The 17,143-nt window shown below is 40.3% G+C and overlaps 1 protein-coding gene across 9 annotated transcripts in view; it reads left to right on the forward strand.

The window, feature by feature from the left end:
* Positions 1 to 12,183, forward strand: part of ZMYND11 (zinc finger MYND-type containing 11) — a 111,271-nt gene extending 99,088 nt beyond the window's left edge. For 4 of the 9 annotated variants that reach the window (XM_087712504.1, XM_087712505.1, XM_087712502.1 and 1 more), the window contains 7 exons: positions 270 to 388; positions 521 to 637; positions 1,911 to 2,118; positions 2,898 to 3,005; positions 5,329 to 5,601; positions 7,478 to 7,663; positions 9,071 to 12,183. In XM_087712504.1, the coding sequence (XP_087568630.1) occupies positions 270 to 388; positions 521 to 637; positions 1,911 to 2,118; positions 2,898 to 3,005; positions 5,329 to 5,601; positions 7,478 to 7,663; positions 9,071 to 9,193 (1,134 nt within the window). In that variant the 3' untranslated portion in view covers positions 9,194 to 12,183. The remainder of the gene's footprint in view (positions 1 to 269; positions 389 to 520; positions 638 to 1,910; positions 2,119 to 2,897; positions 3,006 to 5,328; positions 5,602 to 7,477; positions 7,664 to 9,070) is intronic. The other 5 variants (XM_087712506.1, XM_087712509.1, XM_087712507.1 and 2 more) reach the window with 3 other exon arrangements.
* The last annotated feature ends 4,960 nt before the right edge of the window (positions 12,184 to 17,143 follow it).

Here is a 17,143-nt window from a genome sequence, read left to right on the forward strand (position 1 = left end):
AGCATATTGCCCCCAACAACAATCTGGGTCCTCATTTTACCCACCTCGGAAGGATGGAAGGCTGAGTCAACCCTGAGCCGGTGAGATTTGAACAGCCGAACTGCAGAACTGCAGTCAGCTGAAGTAGCCTGCAGTGCTGCATTTAACCACTGCGCCACCTCGGCTCTTGAGTTGATAAGCTTTATTTTCATTATGTGACCTGGTCATACCGAACGCCTGCCAAGTCAGAAATACTTCTGTAACTAGTACCATATTCCTTTACTTTTTAGATACCAAATCATGAACTGGTATGGGCCAAAATGAAAGGCTTTGGATTCTGGCCTGCAAAAGTCATGCAGAAAGAAGACAATCAAGTTGATGTTCGCTTTTTTGGCCATCACCACCAAAGGTATTTTCCTTCTTGCAGTGTCTCTTGTATACTGAGACAACCAGCACACCCTTGGGTGTGGTTAATGGTGTGGATTCAACCCAGACTGATGCAGGTTCAAATTCACTTGAACTTTGACCCATTCTTTCTCAGGCCAATCAACCACACTGGATTGCCTTTGCAAGATGAAATTGGAGGTGGAGATGTTGTGGAGCTTCAACTGGAGGAAAAAGATCTAACAAATAAACAACAGTGCGCTTCTCTTTCTAGGTGTGGTGAAATGTCTGGATTCCTAGGAGGGAGAGGCTGCATTCCTGGGGACTAAAAGACAGCAGAACTTAAAACAGTTTGGTTGAGGGAAAGAGATTTAAGATAGCTCCTCCCTAGAGATTTTCAGATTATATCTCTACTGATGGAAATGGTTGCTTTAGTTTGGCAAGATTTCTGTCTAAGGGTGAAGGACAACCAAGGACACTGCTTGAAGGTCACTCTGTGTCTTTCTTGATTTTTGGGGGGCGCCTGATACTAAGGCTCAGTAAAATTCTACTGTTCTCTTAACCACAGTAGCCAACTGGGACCAGTCACTTTCAGGCGCCCTAGTCCATCTCATAAAGTGGTTTTGTTAGGAGAAACAGGAGTAGGGAATCATTACATATCTCATCTTGAGTGGAACAAAGTAAAGTGAGACATAAATCCATTCAATAACTGCATGTTTTGTCTTCCTGGCATTTGTGACATTAGACAATCTGAATCCTAAACAACCTGCCAAAGAATTTGTTTCCTTAAAATTGAAACAAGAATGCAGAGAGTGGTCAGCTTTACAATTGTTTATTTAATGGCTGTTCAAAGGTACAACGGCACTGAAACAAGTGACTTATAACTAGTTCTCACACTTGTAACATCCTCACAGTCATATGTTCAAATTTTAGGACCTTTGCTAATGGCATGTGCATATTTTCAGTGGTTGCAGGGTCCAGAATCCAGGAGTTGCAACATTTCCAGGGGGCTTCTGACAAGCAGCCAATGGGGAAAGCCAGGTCCACTTAACAGCTATTTGATTCACATAACAACTGTAGTGATTTGCTTAGCAACATGGTCAAAAAGTGAATCGTGCCCCATTTGCAAAATTGTTGAGAGTTACCTGTAGCCTTTCATATAATTCAGATTCATTTTTTTCCTATACCACAAGCTGTGATGTCATTGTGGAGCACCTAGATACTAATAAAGTTAAACATACTGAGAAGCTGTAATTGCACATAGAAATAACTGTTGTAGTTTGGACTAGGAGAGAATGAAAATTGAAACAGAATTAAAATTAACATTGGGGGTATGTGAAGAGTACGGCAGGGCGGGGGAGACTCAATGTTGTATCTATGACCTCACCATCAAAAACCCAATGGAGAAGACTTTTCATCATTTAGGTAAGATTTGCGCTCTTAGAGTTGAATGGATGTTTGGCGTAGAAAAGGATGATTTGAAAACTGAATTGGCAGCCACCTTCAAAGGATGTGCTTAAGTGTATCTTTTCATTTTCATTGTCGAGGGCCTGGATTCCTTCAGAAAATATTCAGGATATCACCGTTAATATACACCGGCTACACGTAAAACGTAGCATGGGCTGGAAAAAAGCATGCGATGAGTTAGAGCTGCATCAGCGTTTCCTTCGGGATGGCAGATTTTGGAAATCCAAAAATGAGGATAAAGGAGAGGAAGAGGCAGAATCAAGCATTTCTTCCACCAGTAACGAGCAAGTGAGTAGATGAGTTGCATTACCCCAGTTTATATAGCCCAGTTGCAGTTGATTGTTGAAGTTTGGCTATTTCTTTAATCTGCTTTTTTCTTACTGCAGATCTGAAAATCCATATATCATATGGAAAACTGCACCAGATTCCGGATCTAATGTAGTCTGTCTTTACCCTGCTTTTAATCACTGTATTTCATCAAAGATTTGCAATAAAAGCAATTCTTTCCTCTTTGGAGTAATTCTAGAATTGGCATCATTGTATGTACCTGAAGTACAAATTATAAGTCTCTTCTGGAAGCTGTTCCTTGCTTATTTTTAAATGAATAAGTTTATAGAGTGATTCACATTGGTTTCAAATCCCAGAACAGTTGTGGAGTTTAGATTTTGTTTGCATTGTTGTTTTAGGTGGATGAAACTATTAGCCTTCTTTGTGGGGTTTTGTATCTCTGCCTGCTTTTTCCCAACTTCCTTACATAAACAAGTTAGAGCGTGCCTCTGTTCTGTTTCTCAGATACAAAAAAAAATTCCAAGCTGTCTTGGTAATGGACTTTTTTCATGCACTCTAAAAACTTATGGGCATGGCAATTAAGAGGGTGAGGCACCTTGGTATCTAGCTATATTAACTTGGGAGCTGGGATTTTACCAAATTTTGCAATTCAATTCATGGCCAAAGATAGTTGATAATGATAGCCAAAACTGTAACAAAAGAGGCTGGCTTCTTACAGACAATTCTAAATGAGTATTGTTTATTTATTTATTTATTTATTTATTGTTTCTTAATCCTAGCTAAAAGTTACTCAGGAGCCAAGAGCAAAGAAAGGAAGACGCAATCAAAGTGTGGAACCTAAAAAGGAAGTAAGGAACAGCATGGCAATTAAATACATGCACTTGTGGGTGAGGGAGAAAACATTATTCAAGCATTTTTCTTCTGACTGTTTACAAATTCATTTTTCTTCGTGTTTTATAACTCGGAAAAGTGATGATCGTTTCTTAAAAGAGCATGTTTTAACCTGTTTTTAATTTTCTTCATTTGGAAGTATTTCTTCTATTTCATTTTTTTTTAAAATAGTAGCTGTATATACTCCAAATAAGATCGTTCTTATAATTTCAAATAGTGATTTGGAATTGATTCCAACCTATCCATCCTTAATAGAGATAGAATCTGAAGCTATAAGCTTTCATGCTGGATCACTTCTGCCGATCTATAATTTAGCTTTGCCAATGTTAGAGTCTGCATAGATGAGCTTATGTTTTAAATCAGTTAGAATCCTTGTTGGAACCAGTTTGCAAAAAGAAGGGGGGGGAATGGGCGATGTATGCATTAAGAATACATGTATTTGTTAGTTGCAAAGTCTTGTCCGACACATTGTGACCCCATGGACAATGTTCCTCCATGCCTTCCTATCCTTTGGGTACTGTCCATGGGGTTTTCATGGCAAAGACACTGGAGTTGGTTGACATTTCCTTCTCCAGTGGATCACGTTTTGTCAGAACTCTCTGCTATGACCTGTCTGTGGCCCGGCATGGCATAGCTCATAGCTTCATTGAGTTACACAAACCCCTTCGCCACAACAAGGCAGTAATCAATTAAGAATATATATATATGTACCCCTTCAATTTCTGAGTATCTTCAGAGTTGCCTAAATTCCTATTCTGTATGGTTATAATACTAGTTTAGAGGCACGGTGGCTCAGTGGCTTAATGACGCCGGAAATAGTCTCGCTCCGGCGGTTCGAGCCCTAGCATTGCAAAGCAGAGTAAGTTCCTGTCATTTTGCCACAGCTTCCGTCCACCTAACAGTTTGAAAGCATGTAAGTAAATTGGTAGGCAATTTCTTAGAGAGATGAGCTGGCACTCTTTGCAGGTAGTCAGATTCCTGACACCTCTAAATCTTCCCGGTTGCCTGTTTGCAAGGCAGCTCTTGGAAGGAAAGGGGCCTTGGTTGATGCTGCAGGAAGACCTACTTGTCTTTCTCTCTGGTGTGAAGCCAGCTCACCCTTCTGGGGCACACCTTGGAAAATGCACAAGCGTGTCCTATAACAGAGCAGATACTTTGGCAATTCAAATTACTATTCTGCCATAGCATTGTAGTCTCTTAGCTATTGTAGCAATGCCATAGAGTAATAGGAATAACAGTTAATGGAGATATGCAAAACTTAGTAATTTGGAAACCAGTAATAATATTTTATAATGATGAATCCTTTGGTGCTGTCTGAGCTTGCTTGTTTTCTTGCAGATGTTTCATTACTCTAAATAGGTAACATCATCAGTCACAGATGATGTTACCTAGCTTGGGTAATGGAATGTCTGCAAGAAAACAAGCAAGCTCAGACAGCACCAAAGGATCCCTCATTTCAACCCTGAGCTACAAATGTTCTCCTTTGATATTTTATAATGCATATGTGGGCTCCTTGGTGCGTTCTGGGTTTTTCCTTTCAGACATTTCATTACCCAACTAGGTAACCTCATCACTGCTGCCTTGATGGTTTATCCTCAGGGTGCCGTCGGCCAGACAGTGTCAGCTAGCGACCCCCAGGGGGGGAGCCTTCTCTGTGGGAGCACCTTCCCTCTGGAATGAGCTGCCCCCGGAGCTTCGCATAATCCCCGACCTCCGGTCCTTCTGACGCGCCCTAAAAAGTTGGCTTCCCAGCAAGCCGGCCTGGCCTGAATAAAATACAGGATTAATTTGGTTGTTAATTTTAATTTAATTTTTAAAATTTTATTGTAAATATCAATTGGTTTTTTTTGGATACTTTATTTAATGTCCCTTTTAATTTTTGTAATATGTGTTTTCTTTTATGTTGTACGCCGCCCTGAGTCCTTGGGAGAAGGACGGCATATAAATCCAATAAACCTATAAATCTATCTAGTCGGGGAATGAAACACCTGCAAGAAATCAACCAAGCTCAGAGAGCATCAAGAATCCCCCAGTTCAACTCTAAGCTGCAACTGTTTTCTTCTATAGATATTGTAATGCATGTGATATTCCCCCCCCCAGTTGTATGAAATAATGGTGGAGTCATTGGCATGATAATGTTTTAATTGTACAATGTAGCATTGCATTTTTGTCTTTAAAGAACACCCCAATTAATTTTTACCTAAGTAATATTTATAATTATGTGGATTAATACACATTTTTCAGTCTTTATCTCTCTGATCTAAATGGTTGTAGTCCTTCTCATTGGCCACGTTAGTGACACCTCCTTTGTTATGTTAGGAGCCGGAGCCTGAAACAGAAGCAGTCAGTTCAAGTCAGGAAATTCCCACAATGCCTCAACCCATTGAAAAAATTTCAGTCTCGACCCAGACTAAGAAATTAAGTGCCTCTTCCCCTAAAATGCTGCACCGGAGCACCCAGACAAATAATGATGGTGTGTGTCAAAACATGTGCCACGAGAAATACACCAAAATCTTCAGCGACTTCAAGGATAGAATCAAGTCTGATCACAAGAGAGAAACAGAGAGAGTTGTGCGAGAAGCTATTGAGAAGGTAATTAACTAGTTTGATGGCATCTTGAGAATATTCTAATTAATTCTAATTATTCATTGTTGCTGAAATTTATTTCTATATATACCTCTTTTCAATCGTTCGGGACTGGAAGGCGGCTCCTTTTCTGTACGAAGATGATAATCCCCTGGCTGATCACTGTGCAATTAAACTCTTCTAAAATTGACCATTTTAGTCAAGAAGTCTGTGATGTCTTCATGGCAACAGTGGGAGAATGACGCAAATTTCATTCTTCTTGCATGTTGCGTTGTGATGCAGAATGGCCCAAGTGGATGTGATTTGTGCAAAGACATCTTGATGTCCCCATCACTTTGTCGTCATTGGGGAATTCTACTGGGTGCCTAGGTCTTCATGGATGGTCTCCAATAAAGGAAAAGTACAGGAATCTTCATGGAAGATCGGAGCTGAATTTGCTCTTAATTCAAACCATTCTGTGGTCTATGTTCTGCTTAATGCAGTGGTGCCAAACTCGCGACCCACAGGCCAGATGTGTCACTCTCTGGCCGCACCCACCCCTGATTTAGCAAAGGGGGGAAAAGTCACAATATGTCACGGGACGATGACATGACGACACAAGTTTGACACCCTGGCTTAATGTGTCCCATATTGCTTAGTTTTGGCAGCAATAATTTAATATGGGATTGGTGAGTGGGTTCAAACATCCTATTGAATGCAAAGTAAACAAATCAAACTCTGGTTTAATTTGTATGTACTTTACATAGTTGCCAAACTTGAACAGTAAAATTCTGGGAAGGTGGCAAGCATGCTGGAAGTCTAGCATTTTTTTTTTCTGTGGATAACTGAACACTCCGGGTGGATGTGCTTTTTACCCCACTGTCACCAGTGGTGGTTCCTTCTTTTTCAGTTGGAGCCCAGCAATTATTTGAAGATGAATGCTAGTAGTCCTTCTTCCACCTAGGTGAATCTAAGCCAGGGGTGAAGTGTACTTAACTTTGCTACCTGTTCGCAAATGTGAGCATGCACTCTTCCTCCGCTCGCACACTCCATCTCCGTGCATGCGCAGGACCTTCCGCGCATACGCAGAGAGTCAAAAACGGACGTGATAACATCCTAGTGGGTGGGCAGAGCCTGCTACGAAAAAGGTAAGTAGAACAGCGAGGGGAGGGATCAGCTGTGCAACACGGTTTAGATGAGCTAGAAAGCCGGAAATCCTGCTTTCTAGTTTATATAAATCACGCGTCACAGCCGATTGTCGGAAATACCGGGTCGCCCGAACTGATAGCACTTTTTTTACTACCGGTTCTATTCGGTTGATCCGGTCCAAACTGGTAGCATTTCACGCCTGGCCTAGGCCCCTTAGGGATCAAGGGAGCTCCTTCTGTTAAGAGCAACTGAGTACAAATACAGATAGTCCTTATGACCACAATTGAATCCAAAATTTCCACTGCTTATTAAGAAGGTTGTTAAATGAGTTTTGTCCATTTTATGTCCTTTCTTGCCATGGTTGTTAAGTGAATCACTGCAGTTGTTAAATTAGTAACCCGGTTGTAAAGTGAATCTGACTTCCCGGTTGGCTCTACATGTCAGAAGGTCGCAAAAGCTGATCACATGATCCCAGGACACTGCTACCGTCATAAGCATGAATCAGTTGCCAAGCGCCTGAACTTTGAACACGTGTACCGTGGGGATGCCGCAGCTGTCGTAAGTGTGAAAACAAAAAAAACGGTCAGAAGTCACTTTTTTTCCCCCCCAGTGTCATTGTAACTTTGAAGGATCGCTAAACGAATCATTGTTAACTCGAGATTTCCTGTAATGCTGTGTAAGTTGCTTTTGGGAGGAAGGAAGAGTTGGAAGCACCACCTCCGGCCATTCACTCACCTGCTTTTTAACATTCCAGCTGCGTTCAGAGATGGAGGAGGAGAAAAGGCAGGCTGTGAACAAAGCCATTGCAAATATGCAGACTGAGTGTGACCGAAAGACAAAGCAGGTAAAGGAGAAATGCAAGGAGGAATTTGTAGAAGAAGTTAAGAAGTTAGCCAGCCAGCACAAACAGCTGATCTCTCAGACCAAGAAGAAACAGTGGGTAAGCAGCACTACTGGCGCATTGGCTCCCCGGGCCATTATCTTCTGTGTTCCTATCTGTGTTGGCGAATAAGAACACTTTGGGATAACGAGAACATTTTGGGGACCCATTCTTTGGAGAGACGAAAGTTTCCTTTCCTTCCATACTTCTGCTGTCTCTGCGATCTTAGCTTCCCATTTGTTGATTTATCTGATGAATTTACTTATGAATTTACTTAAGCTTTTACCATGAGCTCCAGCAGGCACCCCTAGCACGTCTCCTGACTTTTCCTACCACAGAAGTCCTGTGAAGTTGTGTTGGGCAGAAGGTTCTCCAGGCTGAATGGGAATTTGGAGCCTGATTTGTTCAACCGCTCAGGAGTACAGTTAGCTTTGTATTTGCCTCTCCTTCGTCCTAGTGAATGTTGTAGTGCATAGTACAAGTGTCGGTGACCATGCGGGGAAATCCCAGCTCCCTTGTGGCACGCGTTGGGCTTTCGATTGCAAGCTCACATTTGCCATTCTGGGCTTTGTGGACAACCCTGTGCACAACCATTTTATAATTGTCTGCTGCCTCTTTTCACTTTGGATCTGGTTTAATTAAGTGAAAGAGAGTCCCTCTGCATTGAAGTTGTTTGAGGAGGTAAGAAGACCTCCGCTCTATGCTGTCTATCTCTCTGGTTTTAGTTTTTATAGAACTCTTCCTAACTTTAATTGTTCTTATAGTTAATTTTTTGCCATTTGTAAGCTGCCCACACTTGCCTTGTTGGTGACATGGACAGCCTATACATTTAATTAATAAATAGTTCCTCACTGTTAAGTATACCAGTTTTAAGTCCATACTGGCCATTTTGGGATGGAAGTAAAAGAAGCCCACATATACCTGGACATTGCCAAGTTAGGACTTATTGTCCTCAACCATTAAGGTGATGCTGGCACATTTGTTGGTTTTAGGTCTCTAAACCAGCATTTAAAATCATGGTTTGGTTGTTGGTTGGCTGATTCCTCCACTCAATTAACAAATGGGGCTTAATGCAGGAGTGTGTTGTGCAAAGAGCGGCATGGTGGCCTAGTGGCGAAAATATTTGCCTGTCACACAGAAGGTTGAGGGTTGAATTCTAGGAAGTGTCTGTTTCTCTCTTCGGGTGCAAAGAAAGAAATATCTGCTGCGAACTCCATGTAGGCATCAGGAAAGGCATCCGGCCAATAAATGCTAAGCTCTATCCAGTTGCCCCAACTACAGGGTTGTGAAAAGGGAGTTTTCTGTTGCATAAATCCAGTGCCACCAAATGGAATGTGGTTATTTTAGATTTGCAGCAACTTGCAAGAAACTGTTCCTACAGAGAGAATAAAGGAGGATTTAGGAGAATTTAGTAGGGAGAAAGAGAGGTTCTATTTCATAATGATTTTTCCTCTGTCCCCTCCTCAGTGCTACAACTGTGAAGAAGAAGCTATGTATCATTGCTGTTGGAACACTTCCTATTGCTCCATCAAGTGTCAGCAGGAACATTGGCATGCTGAGCACAAACGTACCTGTCGTCGGAAAAGATGAAAGCTTCCTCACCTCACCTGTTGCCCTGATTCAGTGCTTTTCTCTTAACACAGCAGGTGCTGGGTATCGTCTCTAGATTTTCATGTTGGTTTCCAAGAGGTCAGAATTAATGTGAATTCACTCCCCATTATGATTAATTCTTCTTCTTATTATTATTATTATTATTGCACCAGCCTTGAAAACACTTTTTAGTAAAAAAAAAAAATTTTTTTGCACAGTTAAATTTCAGTCAAATCTTTTGACTCTCTGCTTCCAACGGTCATCACCTTGTGGCCCTCTTCCCCCTTTCTTTTTGCTGAAAAGGTAATTTGAACCTCAGTTGGAGCACATTACTTTTTGATAAATTTTAACTGAGGGGGTTTGTTGCATTTTCAGCAAATTATTTTTTAAAAAAAGGATTCAACAAAACAAGGAAAGGTGATAGGAACATTTTCAGGAGACCTGAATGTAATAATGAAATAGAAAAAAAAACAAAACCTTACTACCTGGATATAAGAGACGTTAATAATTCCAAATGGTTTTCTTTAGCTTAATTTACTGCTTGAACGCATTATCTATTGGCTTAGGTATACATTTGAATTTTGGGATCAGGGTTGACACAGCAGATGCTAGTCCTGCCACTTTTTAATGTTCTTTTTCCTAATTGTGTTTGTTCTATTATTATTTTTCTTCATCATTTAGCTTTTATAATGAAAATATTAGCTTTGATCTTATTGTTTCAGAAATCACCAGGGACTTGGGTGGGGTAGTAGGCTGAGCCAGATTTTAGCGGGGGGGGGGGGAGTAATATTTAAATTTTAAATTTTTGCACATTTCATCCTTCTAATACGAATACTTGTAAAAAAGAAAGCCAAAAACTGAAAGAAAGAAAAAAAAAACACCCCCACAAGAACAGATCAATTTTACATTTCGTCGTATATGGAGTTCAAAGGTTTGAGGCATGGAAAGAAAAGGCTTAATATTTGCCCTGCCCTTTTTAACCCCTTCCAGCCCTTTGTCCCCCATTTTTATCTTTCGAAACACTAGTTGATTATTAATCTGATTTATGCACTCAAATAAGAAATTAAGTCCGAGGGATGGGGAAGCACTTAAGTTTCACAAAAGCAGTTATGTCTGTAATATTTGGTTATTGCCATTTTTATGCTAGAATGAAGAATAATGCATGTTAATTTTCCTGTATTAAAGATGCTGTGATTTGTAAAAAGTTTGTCTTTTGCGGAATGTTTGGATAAAGAAGTGCTACCAATAGGAATGGATCGATAGTTGAAAAGTGTTTTTTTTCCCCCTCCTTCTCTTCCCTCCCTTTTTTGTTTATTTTATGTATAGGTATATATATAAATTTATATATATATATATAAATTGCATCCATGTTCAGAGACATTTTTTTTATGCAAGGTGTAAACTTTATTTAACCAGCTTATCTTCTAATGCTCTTGCCATTGTAGGGTTCTTTTTCAAGATGGTCTTAAAATTCAACCCAACTCCCCCTGAACATTCTTTTTCCAAGTTCAAAGAAAGTAAATTGTAAATATTTATGTAGACCTTGGATATTTATTGAAAGTGATAATACAATGAATCATACGAATGGGAGAAAAGGATTTTGGAAAGAAATTTCTCTGAAGTTTGCTAGGGTCAATCAGAAGATTAAATTCCTATTAAACTTCCTGTAATCTATTGCTATAGTCTAGAGCAGGGGTAGTCAACCTTTTTATACCTACCGCCCACTTTTGTATTTCTGGTAGTATCAAAATTTTCTAACCGCCCACCGGTTCCACAGTAATGATGATTCATAAAGTAGGGAAGTAACTTTACTTTATAAAATTTATAAAGCAGAGTTACAGCAAACCCCTACCGCCCACCATGAAAGCTGGAACGCCCACTAGTGGGTGGTAGGGACCAGGTTGACTACCACTGGTCTTAGAACAGTGTTTCTCAATACAGCAACTTTAAGATGGTGGACTTCCACTGTCTTAGGAATTGAGGGAGCTGAAGTCTTTCACCTTAATGATGTTCAAATTGAGAAGCATTGATATTGATCGTCAAGCGAATAATGGCAATTGAAGTAGAGTACCAGTTTTCATGAGGAACTTGGAAAATTCAGGCCACTTAGCCTGAGTTTAAAAGAGATAGAGTTAGTAAAATGAGGGCAGTATCTCTATGTTTGCCAAATTTCACGGCAAATTGCTTGGAATGCCTAGTTGCCCCATTTATCCTGGTGGACCTTCATTATTCCGTCACCCTGTAACCATTCTCTAAAATGGACGGGTCTGACAAAGAAGCACCCCATAGAAATGGAGCCTTGGTGCTCCCAAATAGAGGTTAGCTCATGCAAATACTAACTTTAGCTAAATGACTTTAAATTTTTTAACAATTAAGCAATTATATTATGACTATATATAGGAGGCCTTCACCCTAGAGCAAGTGCAACAAAGAAAACACCCTTTGATTATTTTATTATTGTTCCTCTTCACCTTACTTAAAATTAAGAAAACCTTCGGTCCAACCCTATAAAAGCAAGTTTTTGTGAAAACTATTTTTGGGGGGTATAAAATCATTCCGGGATATGTAATATTTAACTGAATAGCTGCATGAAAGTAAAATTTGTGTTTTTGTTTTTATTTTGGCTTTTTTTTTCTTTTTGTCTCTGTTGACACGGTTGCACATTTTCAAGTTATTACAGCGTGAAAACTGTGGTTTTTTGTTTTTTTTAAATCAACAAAAGAACAAGAAAAAAAAATGTGGCCTGGTTTTGTATAAGTTTTAGGGGAAAGTATTGTTTAGAATTCCTGATTTCAAACATCTTTTTTTTTTCCTGCAAATCATAAATCTATATTAAAGTGTTGAGCTTAGCCACTATGCACATTGTAATTTACTCATTGTGGCTGTCCAGTCTATGACGCATTCTGGCATTTTGTAAGCTGCTCTGACTAGCAACATATAGAGTCATTAAATGTGTTAACATTGGTTAATAAATGTATTTGAAAAGGCAACAGCGCCTTCTAGTTTTTTGTCTTCATTACGTTCGACCTTTCCTAAGTTAACGCAATTACACACATTGTCATCAAAGATTTTTGTAGTATTGTTGTTGGCCTACTCTGGAAAAGGATGGCATCTGATAAATGTGACAGCTTGTTCAACATGGTGTCAATTGATTGGTTCAGCTGTTAGAACTTCCGGGAATCCTATCTAAGATATTAAATATAAAAATGGAGAGCGAAAAAAATAATACCACCCTTTAAAAGTGATGTTGAGATAGAAGTTCCACTTAAAATGTTTTCTGCTAAGAAGGGCCTTGACAAACTAAGACACGAAGGCTTTCATTTTAGTTTCTTCTCCTATATTCATTCATGCTGTCATCAAAGAAGTTACCACAGGCAGAATCATGTTTCTTCTTATCTCCTTGATCCAGCTACCTAAGGACATTACGTCTTCACCTGTTTATCAAAATGGACCATATATAGATCTTGCATCATCATAACGAACATAAGTTGGCTGGAATGGTAGAGATTAGAAAGTATTGGTGGCACTGGTTAGAATGCAGTACTGCAGGTTATTTCTGCTGACTGCCAGCTGACCACAATTTGGTAGATCGAATCTCATCAGGCTCAAGGTTGACTCAGCCTTCCATTCTTCCGAGGTGGGTAAAATGAAGACCCAGATTATGTGCTGACCCTGTAAACTGCTTAGAGAAGGCTGGAAAACACTGCAAAGCGGTATACAAGTCAGAACTGAGGTGGTGCAGTGGTTAGGGTGCAATACTGCAGGCCATTTCAGCTGACTGTTATCTGCAGTTCAGCGGTTCTAATCTCACTGGCTCAAGATTGACTCAGCGTTCCATCCTTCCGAGGTGGGTAAAATGAGGACCCCGACTGTGGGGGCGATGCTGACTCTATAACCCGCTTAGAGAGGGCTGAAAGCCCTATGAAGCGGTATATAAGTCTAACTGCTATTGCTAAGTGCTATTGCTATAGCACCACACGCTTCCATGTCCGGTTGAGTAGTTTGTTCTTTCCAAACAGAGTCCAGAATAAATTGGATTGATCTTGATCTTCGCAGCCCTTGGGATTTTACTGATTTCTTTACAAGTACAAAATCTTCAAATTTCCACTTTGCTTTTTTTCTAAATAATTACGTGACAGTATCATTCCAACATACTTTCAGTAAGTCAGTGATACAGATAACACGTATATGAATGGTTCCAAATCAGATTATACATAATCCTTCACTTAACAACCATTTATTTAGTGACTATTTGATGTTATAATGGCACTGAAAAAAATGACTTACAACCATTTTTCAATTTATGCCATTGTAGCATCCCCATGGTTACATGATCAAAATTTGGAAACTTAGCAATTGACTTGTATTTATGATGGTTGCATTGCCTTAAAAAGGAGCCAGTGTCATAAGTACAAATCATGTGATCACCGTTTGTGAACTTCTGGCACAGCTGTTTGCAGCATTCTGCGGTCACACAACCGAGTTTTACGACAGCTTTGCCAAAACTGACAGCTGCTTTCAATTTTCAGCAAATCTGGGATCTCAGCAAACCACTGGTTCACCTTATCTGGTGACTGCTGCAAAAAATGTAAGATCAGGTCAGTTATGTCTATTTTGCATTGTTGCAACAAGACTGATGGATGGGCTGCATTACAATCATTTTACAATAAGGATTACCTGCATTCTATATAGAAAGGTCCATTTAATCTTATAGTGGGCCAGATGTTATCCAAATGTATCAACTCAAGGATGACTTTTGCTAACAGGGAAGCAAGGAATAAAAGGACCACTCTCACTTCCATTTCCCGTGTAGAACTCCACATTTTATCCATATATACATGTAGGAATTGAAAGAGTATAGAGTTGTGATGGCGACCCTATGGCATGGGTGTTCGAAATGGCATGTGGAGCCATGTCACCTGGCACATGTGGCGTTGCCCGGGTTTCTGGCGGGCACGCACATGTGACGATCAGCTGGCCTTTGTGCGTGTGGAAGTGCTGGAAACCGGAAGAGCTGGTCTTCCATTTTCCAGTGTGAGCATGTGCACTGGGCAGCTGATCAGTACGTACGCATGCGAAGCAGTAACCAGAAGACTTGCTGGACAGCACGCATGCATGTGCCGGAACCCGGAATTTCATTTTCTGGCGCATGTATGCTACCTTGCCAGCTCCTCTTCCTGGTCGCGGCCTAGATGAGCGCACACGAAGTGCTCCCTTTTCGGCAGTTGGTGCTGAAAAGGTTCGCCATCAAGGGTATAGAGTCATAAGTGCAAAATTTCTAATTAGTCTAATATAAAGCAGTTTCTGCTCGCCTGCTGATATAGGCACATACACAAATAAGAAATTATTTGAATAAGATTGTGATAATTAAGAATTTCCTTAATGTAAAACAGTAAAAATATTTGAATTGGGATATTATGCCTCGTAGACTAAAAATAGATACAAATTCCATGGACAGAAGGCGCCTGTCTACAACTGTGTCTGTTAATGGTTTCTACACAAACACTTCCAACAGAGTAAACACATTCTTCCACAAACACTGCATTTGCTATAAAATGCATTATTTCCCCTTTGTTCATTTTTACCTCCAGTAAGATCGATGGGATAAAAAAAAAGGCATCAACAATGGATACATTACCTCTTGAAAGATTGAGGGGACTTAACGGTCAAATAAAGAAACCTTTTTATTACGGTACCTCAGTCAAGAGTGGATATTGCATTTATATCAGCCCACCGAATTCTTTCCAAGCATCTGGGATAGGAAGATGCTCTTTTTCGATAATGTTGAAGGTAACACCCCAGTTTATTTGTCATAGGTAAACACCTTCCAGTAGTCGCTGGCCCATCAGGAGTAGCCCATTTGTCACCAAATGTCCAGGAATTCCCAACATCTAGTGTTGTCTTTGCTGACCCAACCAATGACAGGTCCAGCAATAGTTTCTATAATTTACGTCTCACCATATTTTTTAAAAAATGAATCAACTGATTCCTCTGATGAAACCTGTCTGGCATAGCTCTCTGCCTTAGAGCATACAAGCCCCACAAACATATTAATTGGGCCTAACTGGGGAATTATTGTAATTTCTATCCTTTGAAGAAGGGATGCGGTGGCTCAGTGGCTAAGATGCTGAGCTTGTCGATCAGAAAGGTTCGAATCCCTAGTGCGGCGTAACAGAGTGAACTCCCGTTACTTGTCCCAGCTTCTGCAAACCTAGCAGTTCAAAAGCACATACAAAATGCAAATAGAAAAATAGGAACCACCTTTGGTGGGAAGGTTACAGTATTCCGTGGCGTTTAGTCATGCCGACCACATGACTACAGAGACGTCTTCAGACAGCGCTGGCTCTTTGGCTTTGAAATGGAGATGAGCACTGCCCCCTAGAGTTTGGAACAACTAGCACATGAGCGTGAGGGGAACCTTTAGATTTAGATTTAGATTTTAGATTTTATTAATATTTATAGGCCGCCCTTTTCCCTGAGGGGACTCAGGGCGGCTTACAATTGACACCCCTGGTCTAAGACTCCACTATAAGAAAAGAGAGAGGGATGGGTATTTGGTAATCAATTAACGCAAGCAATTGTTTATTACTTTAATCAGCAGTCAGAAGGGAGGGAGAAAAAGTAATAGATTGTAGGCCTGTCAGAAAACCACACTATTTTGTACATGGAATTCTTTTTCTTGTTTCCTTTTTCACCATCACCCCCACCTCAAAATATCCTTAAAGGTTTGTAGATGATTAATAAAAGCAGTGATGAAATCTAAAAAAAAATTGCCATCAGTTCTGTGGGCGTGGCTTGGTAGTGGTGGGGAGTCATGTGACTGGGTGGGAGTGGCCAACCTTTTTTCACTTTTTAAAGCATTTTTTTCCCTGCCAGTTGGGGCAAATAGACAGGAAAAACATGCTTTAAAAAGTGTGGTGGTGGGGGAAGCTTCCCACGATCACGCAGCTTACAGCTGAGCTGCGTGATCCTCGGAAGCTTGTTTTTACTACTGGTTCACAGAACCAGGCCGGTTCAGCCGAACCAGGCTGAACAGGGAGGATTTCACCCCTGAATAAAAGGCATTTAAAGTTACAAATTCTGTTAATTCTTTCCAGACCAACTTATTTTCTGAGCATTCAGGAGGGCACTTTGAATGTGCAACATAATTCTGGGGTTCATGAATGCAGGCTTTTCATTTATGAATTTCCCGTCATGCATGTAGAAAGCATGGCCTGCTTTCTGGGAAAGGGAGAGCCATAATATTTTGTTGTCAAAGGCAAAAGGAAAAAATAGTCTCTCTCCTTCCATTCCCTCCTCCTGAATAAGGACCCTAATCACCAAATTGTGGCAAAAATTTTATGTTCATTTCAAAGGAAAGAAGCATATGAGATATGAGATGTGATTAATCTAACTTTTTTAAAAATAAAAATATTCCACTCTGCCCTTGCTAAGATACCCTGACATCTTCAGCATTGTCTGTATGGTTCTTCCATTCCCCGACTCAGCAGAAGTGAATTATATCAAATCAAAATTATACTTGTTTGTCTAGTCTGCCAGGTGTGGCCTTCAATATAATTGATAACTTTGACCACTAGAGGGTACTCCAGTGTTTCATAAACTGACCATATCCAGCTCTTGGCTTGAAAGAGAGCTTTCTTCAGGGCCCCCTTCAAACATAACTTGTTCAGATGGAGATGCTCCGATCGGGACTTTGAAATAGCATAGCCACGTATCAACCAAAACGTTTGGGAATACATTGCTTGTGCCACATGATTGAAGAGTTCCCCTTGCTTTGCCTTGATTGACAGCAAAGATGCTGTATTGTATGCCATTTTACCCATCAGTTTGCGACTTAAGAGACTAGACTAGACTAGACTAACAGAATTGGAAGGGACCTTGGAGGTCTTCTAGTCCAACCCCCTGCTTAGGCAGAAAACCTACACCACTTCAGACAAATGGTTATCCAAT

The sequence above is a fragment of the Thamnophis sirtalis genome, unplaced genomic scaffold (assembly GCF_051295495.1).
Source record: "Thamnophis sirtalis isolate CommonGarterSnake01/CBP01778 unplaced genomic scaffold, rThaSir2_p1.2 scaffold_4, whole genome shotgun sequence".
In the NCBI taxonomy this organism is placed as follows: Eukaryota; Metazoa; Chordata; class Lepidosauria; order Squamata; family Natricidae; genus Thamnophis; species Thamnophis sirtalis.